This window comes from Hippocampus comes, unplaced genomic scaffold (genome assembly GCF_001891065.2).
Source record: "Hippocampus comes isolate QL1 unplaced genomic scaffold, H_comes_QL1_v1.1 scaffold409, whole genome shotgun sequence".
Taxonomy (NCBI): Eukaryota; Metazoa; Chordata; class Actinopteri; order Syngnathiformes; family Syngnathidae; genus Hippocampus; species Hippocampus comes.
Window position 1 is genome coordinate 601,861 of NW_017804828.1, and position 8,400 is coordinate 610,260.

Here is an 8,400-nt window from a genome sequence, read left to right on the forward strand (position 1 = left end):
TCCATACCACAGGTCAAAGTACACAAAGTAGTAGTAGTTTATGTTTGATGCATCCTGTTGTCATATTTATGAATGAAATATGATGACCACCACACATGTCCACGGACTGCAGAATCTGTCTGCCTGTGCTGCGATCAAATTCAGCAGACTACATGCGCCAACAATACTTAGGTGTGGTTGTAGCAGGCATAAAGTTTAGTTTACCAAATTATCAGGTGCGTCGGCCGAGCACGTGTCAGAGGAAACGCCCTCAGTAGGCCAGAACGCCTGCCATGGTGCAGAGCGATCTGCTAAATTCCCAAATAGACGAAATGAGGCTGGCACTGGCAAGAAAATCAGGATGTGCCAGTTTTTACGCTTAAGCACATCTGCACCATTAATGAATCAGTATTCTAGTAAGTCAGCTAAAGAAAATACCTGCTTGGGAGAGTTCATGATGTTTTCTTGTAGCTGTCAGTCAGTGATCCAAATGAATCCATCAATGACGATGAATTTACAGTTAATGATAGATTGGTCACCCTTTCCCATCAGTTCACCAAATATGTACACATAATGGTCGCGTCATGTTCTGAACATCGTCCAACCCCACTGACTCATTGTGGGATGTATTAAGAAGCGGCAGCTCTGCCTTAGATTATAACATTTCACAATGCGCAAGAAACGACAAACCTCTTTTATTGTCCTCTGGAAGTTACACATAAACACATTAATAGAAGCAGACAAAATCACAATGTTAATTAATTGCACAAGGAAATGCCACAGGACAGCCACCACTAGACAGTTCACAAAGAGGCAACATCATATTGATATGGTGTCAGTTGCAATTTATGCCACATACTTGCACAACATTGACGATAATTTTATGTTCATTCCCACTTGAATTTATTATTTTCTTAGCTTGCAATTATATCCAGACATAGTAACGATTGTGGTTTATCTCAAGGCTTCAACAGATATCAAATATCTGTGAACAGCTCACATAAACATAACATCATCTTTAAGTGCGGGCTATTTTGTCAAGCGCATACAAGTTTAGGTTTGACTCAATAAGAAAAGAGAAAGGTTTCTGTTTGCCACCCAGCAACAAAAGTGTGCTCATGGATCCTGTAAAAGATGTTTATTAGTACTGTAGTCCAAATAAAGCTAATTTCATTTCATGTCTAGTACTTAATTTGAGCAAAAGGTGACTTCCTCCACATTGCCACTAAGCAGACCATCTCAAAACTCCACAACCTTCAACTACCTGTGCTCTCTGCTCATTTTCAATGTGATTTTTTTCCCCAATTGTACTGACGTTGAAACGGACAAAAACAAGCAATTATTAATATGATGGTTCCGCGAAATGTTGCCGTGAGCCACAGAGAAAAATAAAGATAGATGGGGAGTCTATACAGAAGAACTGGAGTATGGATTCTGTTTTCATTTGGCCGCTGGAGCAACGGTGACTGGCTCGGTCTGGACCCCGGCATCTGTCGAGTGACGTTTCTGCCCCTAAAGACAGGAATATTAGAACATGGATCAGACTTCTCTTGATGTTTGTAGCGTTTCCTTAAAAAGTGACATCGCCAACTACGGGCTAAGCATGACTGACATCCATATTACAATGTTTTTGTTTGTTGCAGGTTTTTGCGAATTGGGATCATTTTGACAATGTTGTCATTTGTACACACTGGCACAGTGTGGATTGCCAGCACACAATGAGTCAAATGTTCACTAATTCACTAACTCACTCATCCTTGGGTCTCTCGCACACATCCGAAATTTAGCCTGGGACAAAACAAATCTGCTATCGTGTGTATCACTGAAACCATCTACATGCATACATAATGCAAACGTCAGTCTGAGAATGAAAAAAAAAACCCCAATACTGCCTTCTGCAATCTCTAAACATTTACTTAATCGGGGGCGGGCAAATGGGTGTATGGAGTCAAAAAGACGCCAAATGCACTCTGAAATTCTGACACAATTTTAGTTCTTCACATTTTGCAAAATATCCAAAAGAGGGTAAAATAGATTTCCCCTCAGAGATGACTGAAATTGATTGAGAAAAACAGATTACAAGCTGGTATAATGTGACGACCATGAACAAAGGTGGATTTGCAGGTTTAAATTTGGGGCATCTAACTCAGGTTTGATATTTGCTTGTGATCCAGCATTCACATACATGCAATTCAAATCTGATATCCAATGGTCTCAGATTACATGTGATGTGCAGTCCAAACTGTACAGGTTTCTTTTATTATTTATTTATTTTTTACAATGACAGTCAGTCTAAATAAATTCCAAGATGAACATTGTAATAATACAATATATATCAAAGTAAATGCAAACTACTGTCTAATAAAATCATCATGTTCATGTAAACTGGCAGGTTGCACACAAACAAATCTACTCTGGCAAAAACAACCCCGTCCATGGCCACACAAAAGTTGATTTACCTGGTGAGGTGCTGCTGCCATCTAGTGGAGAAAATGCAACAGCATATTGCAACGTGTTTGGTACGGCCTTTGAAATGAGCTCCCCAGAGAGCTGTAACTAATTAATGTTGGTCTGGGACCTGTAACTATTTTTAATTTATTTATTTTAATTTATTATTATTATTATTATTATTATTATTACCAGATGTTTCAAGAAGAGCTGGATGGAGTTCCTTTTCTCTGACTTCCGGGCCGCATTGGCGGCACTGTCGCTACCTTTGGGGGCCACTGAGGCCGCTTTGTCGTCTACGACCACCTCGCATGACTTCGCTACCGCTTTGGGCTCCTCTTTGGTCTTCACCGGAGGTGTGTCTGCTGCTTTCACAGGAGCAGGGCTCGTCTTCTTGGGATCACCGGCCTGAAAGCAGTGAGTGAAGAATACCGTGAGAAAGGTGCGTAGTAAGTTAGCTTGTTCGGTACTTCAACTAATCTGTCAACATGATTTCGATGTGCTTGTTGTGGCTCCTCTCACAATGTATGATCAGACTCCAAAAGTTCTCATTGTTCACTAAGACACTGTTTCCCAACCAACCAAAAGTGGATACACATTTACCTTAAGTCATCAAGTTGAAGAGCATTTCATTGTGATGTCTGTCACTAATAATAGATACACGAGCAAAGACGCCTGGTTTGGAGTAAATAAGCATTCTTTGGTGTGGAGTGAGTTAAAACTGAGTTGTCAAAAAAAATAAAACAAAAAAAAAACGTCAGGGCAGACGATCGTGAAAGTTCACCCTGTTCATTTTTTCCACTTGCAAATCCCTTGCATTGTTATCACCAAAGTCAGCCAGCCAAGCCACGGAATCAGTGATTGTGACGTGAAACGGAAGGATAGCCAATAAGGACGTGACTTGAAACTCCTGACAATGCAGGACTTCACAAATGATGTGAGAAGTGCTTGAATAGTGTGTATCACAAATTGTTCACCTCAATAAAAATAGCAAGCACTTTGCATAAATGACATATGACAGGTGAGTCCAAGGTGTGCCCCATTTCACCTTCAGTTCCGACAGTCTGCAACTTCAACAGGATCAGTAACAGAGAAAATGAACAGTAGGTTCTTACTTTAGGCTTGAAGAAGGAGAAGAATGATGACTTTGATGGGTGTTTCTTCTCTTCCTGAATCGGCTGTGGGGGTTCGACCTTGGCAGTGGCCTCCAGAGTCCCAGCTTTCGAAGGATCCACCTTCTTTTGTGAAAGACAAAGAAGAATCATAAACATCACCAGCTACTTTATGAGGATGATGACAAGGACATCTAAGAGTGAAAGATGATGGTGAGAGGAAAAGTTTCAGACCAGAACCAAATCTCAGCAAGAATAGAAAAAAAAGCACACACTGATTCGTCTCTACTGAACATTGTCTTGATAAAACACTGTGAGTAGAATTGTGTAGAACTCATGCATTATTCATAAAGAAATGAAAGACAGTGTCAGCCCATAATTTTAACAAAAAGTGAAACTAATTCCCGGACCTTCAAATCGATCTGCATCAAACTGGATGCGATTGGCCTCGGCCCGTGCCTCACGACTCCACAAAGTTTTATGCTAACCAGTAAAACCATTTTAGCCAACAAACCAGTAAACAAGCTGTTGAAGTAATGATCAGAGTTGACACCTGCAAGTCAAAAGGATGCAAAGATAGATAAAAGGGCATGATTATTAACTGAGGCAAGATGGAGAAAAGAACCAAATCCCAGCAAGAATTTAAATGTCAATGTGTTTAAATTTGATTAAGTATAACATCATTAAGTATAATATAGTATACACAACATTACCTCATTTTCTACCTCCGGCTGTGGTGTCTGTAACGTCTGCGGAAAGGGATATGTTTTTATTTCCCCACCGATGATGCAACTGAGTAACTAACTAACTAACTAACATGCAGTTATGGAATAGCTAGCAAGGTTTTTATGTAACTTTAATTGAACCCGTCTGACCCCACTGTATCTCTGACCTAATCCACACACCTAACTAACATGCACTGTAAACAAACTGATTTTAGCCACGGCAGCAACATTACTTAGGATGATTTACCGGAATGAATTTCTCAAAAATACCACACATTTAAGTATGAACAGAAAAATAAAGAAATCAGCTAAAAATCAAAAGTGAGTAATTATTCACAAGTACACACAAAATGACCCCAAAAAAATGTCACATTGTGTAGCCGTTTACTGGAACCTCTGGGTTGTGAGAGAAGATATTATGACTATGAAAATACTGTGAGTGAACACTAATCAGGGCAGCCAATGCTGAAGCTCTGCCTTGCTGTTGTCTTTTCCATCGTGATGTTTCCATGATAATGATTATTTCTACACAATGGCGGTTTGAGCTTGCGGTTTACAGTTTTGTGCAATTTAAGAAGTTTCTCCCGCGAAAAAACATATAAAAGACTTTTGGGTTCAGAATTTCATGTGTATTGAACGTGTCTACTGCTGCCAAAGAAAGGAAAGACTTTTGTTTACATTTTTTTTGCGACTTTACCTTCTGCTCTACAACCGTCTGTGTTGCATCTTCGGGTGTCTGCTGAGGTTCTTCAGCCTCATTCGCAAATACAAATGAAAACATTTTTTTTTTTAAATACAAATGAAGGAGGATTACTTCTCGTAAATGACAGTGAATATATTTATTTACTTTCAGTGAATTACCTTAACCTCTACAGCTGCTTGTGGCATATCCGCTGGAGTTTCCTGCAGGGTAAATTAAGTTTTTTTTTGTTTTGTTTGTCTTGTTTTTTTTTTCCAATGAATGTTCAGTATGCAGTTGAAGCTTCTCATGAAAAGCTTCAAATAGATTCGGACACTTCCTTGGTGCAGCTGGACAAGTTTACCTGTGTTTCTACAATTGGATATACTTCAGCTTCTACTGCTTGCGGTTGAGTCTCCTTGTTAGTCTGCAGCATATTGAAACACGTCTTATTGAGAGTTAAGCATCATCATGACTCATGGCAAACCTCATTAGTCTGCGATCTCTGCATGCAACGCATGTTTTGCCAGTGTGACATGTAATGAAACATAAAGAAATCGATACCAAAAGAACAGAACATAAATAACATTATCATCAATTGAACATTGGTAACATCTCACAATATCGCACAATAACTACCGTACTTCTTTTTCAGCCAAAGATCAAAATAAACTCAAAGGGTATCATTAAAGATACATTTTCTTGAAACGAATGCAAATACACATTTTGAGATGTATTCCACCAAACATACAGAGGATTTCAAAAGTCTACACACCCCTGTTCACATGCCATGCTTTTGTGATCCAAAAACTGAGGCCGAGATAAAATATACATGAAGTGTTGCCCACGTCCAAGTAAAATCAACCATCACATAGTTCAAAAGATGCTCGCAGGGTATGCCGAGCATCTGACTTTCAGCATGTCCTGAACAGTGCGCTTAAATGGTAAGTGGATCTCTTTCTACCCTTGGGTCCTAGTGGCATACGTCAACAAGCTGATAACTGTACCTCAAACTCACCAACAATTTAGTAACTTACGACAGGTATATTGCACATGTGGTGTTGTGTTTATTTACCTTTGAACGAAAGAATGTGCTCAAAACATCTTTGGCTGACTTCCCTTTGGGGGATTCTGCGCTCTTTGCCACAGATTTTGGGTTTTCTTTGGAGGTGGTAGGTTTAGTGGATTTGCCACTTAGCTCCACTTTGACTTCCAGTTTTGGAAGCTCTGGAGGAGGAGGTGGTGGGATCAACATTCCCTTGGAGGCTGCGGAAGGATCAGATACTTGTACAACCTTGGGAGAGAAACACCGAGTTAGAATGCTAGCCTGCAAAAATGGGGAAAACATGCTCTCTCTATGCCGATTTCCTGAATGTGAGGCAGACGTACCAACCATCATACTATCATGCTGCAATACAGTAGCCATTGCAAAGTAATACACTGTGCATTTAACAGTACTAAAAACCAAGACTATTTGAATATTTATCAAAAGTATGACAAAGGAGTTTTTTACAGGCGGTCGACCGAACACAAACACAGAAAGTAACCAAATGGCTTTAGAAGGAAACAGACAATGTGCTCACAGTGGTGGCTGGCGCTGGCTGTTTCTCCCTCTGCCGCTGTTTGGCAACAGAAGAGGCAGCATTTTAGAGTAGATCAGCGAAAAATGCCAGTAGTCATAAAACATCCCATTTAGGAGCAATTAAAAAGAAGGCTTGTCTGACTGAACCAAAGTCTGAACGAGTCGCTGAATTGGATAAACTGTGTCAGTCAGTACAACTTAGCCATCTTACTATGAAAAGCGACTATTCCCTTTTTTAAACTGTGAACCAATGAAATGTCGTACTTGTTTATTTGGGCATTGGCAATAGATTGGCAGTACTTGAATTAAACGTCATTTATTGTGGCGATAACATTTTCTCTTTCTTTACTTTTGATACCGTGTCATTTTAATGTGATCACAATTATTGGAAGCTGATTATTTTGTGGTGTAATTTTTTTGCTCCACAAAGTCACTGTCTGATGAAAACTGCATCTATCCTCATTTATAGCAAAATATTTGGGAAAAGACGACAGTCTAACTCTCTCGTTTTGGATCACTTAAGACCCAGAAATGATCTTTTCACGGCCATCGCTGTACGACTGGACTACACTTGTATATATTATGTTCAATGATTTGGAATGTCGAAGCAGACTTGTTTAGAATGTCGATGTTTGTACAAGGAGATATTTGTAAAGATAAGAATGGCTTCTTATGGCAAATGGATTCTGAAGTAGCCATCCAAGTTCCTCTCAACTCAAAACCCATCTTAGCATCAACGCATTGCTTTGATGTTGAACATTGAAATCAGCATAATTCATAGTTTAAGGGCTACTTGAGGCGTCAGATATTGACCTGCATTCACCAATCAGACTGTGATCACTGGAACTAAAGTATCTTTACTGCCTCGTTAAGCATTGGCTCAAAACATTCAATACTCCCGGTTGCCTGCCCTTGGTTCATTAAAACAAAGTTATGGTGGCCTAGAGAGTTGTTGCCCGTCTCCAATATCATCTATGTGGAGAGGAGGTGCGGTCTGAAGAGTGCATTTATAGGACAGTTCTGCCAAATAAAATAAAATATATTTCCAAGTTTTCATTGGTTGATATGGCCTGGAAAATAAGGAGGGAGGGGGCAGGGCAGGACCTTCCCTTTTGTCAAACTTTGTATGTAAACACAATCCTTATTGTCCGGTGACATTTAAAATGTTGAACAATTTACTGCAAAATAAAATAAAATAGAAAGATAGAATGAGCTATCAACATACATGGCAATTTTCCGCGCATCCGCGGAAATCCGCCGTTTTATTTCTTAAATTGATCATTTTTGTGAATCGTCTAAATCCGTTGAGAAAATTTTAGGGGCGGTCAGGTACCTTATCGTCGAGTTTTCACGAGCTCTCCCGAACAGTCTCTCCGTTTTCCGTTTGTAAACAGCCCTGCGATTGGACGTGTATGAAAGCTTCAACTAATCAGATCACTGAAGGCATTATTTGTTCCGGAAGTCTTAGCTCGATTATAAACGGCCCAGCGATTGGTTAACGACAAGCGATTGGACCAATCAAATTGCATGTAACATATTGTTTTACCTGATTCATGGCGGCCTGTTCGTCTCGCAAATTCATTGTTCTGGGATCGTTTTGAGCGGAATTATGAAAATTTTGACGAAAGATCAGGAGTCTTTAATCCTAGAAATTGACTCAAATGTCAAGAATAAATTCCGATTGGACTGGCTTGACAGAAAAGTCACTGTAAAGGTTAAAATTGGTTCCAAGTTCGACGAAGTTACAGAAGCTCTTGGACAATAAGCTTTGACGTAGCAGGCAAAGCTTATTGTGTGTATTGTAGTGACTTAATTAACTATGGCTCACGTGGATGCGTTGCACTGACAGATCATGCAACAAAAGTGAAAAAACAT

General features: G+C 39.7%; 1 protein-coding gene across 3 annotated transcripts in view; it reads right to left on the reverse strand.

Moving 5' to 3' along the window:
- Positions 1–654: 654 nt before the first annotated feature.
- Positions 655–8,400, reverse strand: part of bcas1 (brain enriched myelin associated protein 1) — a 21,052-nt gene continuing 13,306 nt past the window's right edge. For 2 of the 3 annotated variants that reach the window (XM_019866283.1, XM_019866274.1), the window contains exons 7-15: positions 6,527–6,562; positions 6,019–6,237; positions 5,308–5,370; positions 5,126–5,167; positions 4,960–5,018; positions 4,253–4,289; positions 3,543–3,665; positions 2,620–2,835; positions 655–1,491 (exon numbers count right to left, since the gene is read on the reverse strand). In XM_019866283.1, the coding sequence (XP_019721842.1) occupies positions 1,420–1,491; positions 2,620–2,835; positions 3,543–3,665; positions 4,253–4,289; positions 4,960–5,018; positions 5,126–5,167; positions 5,308–5,370; positions 6,019–6,237; positions 6,527–6,562 (867 nt within the window). In that variant the 3' untranslated portion in view covers positions 655–1,419. The remainder of the gene's footprint in view (positions 1,492–2,619; positions 2,836–3,542; positions 3,666–4,252; positions 4,290–4,959; positions 5,019–5,125; positions 5,168–5,307; positions 5,371–6,018; positions 6,238–6,526; positions 6,563–8,400) is intronic. The other variant, XM_019866293.1, reaches the window with a different exon arrangement.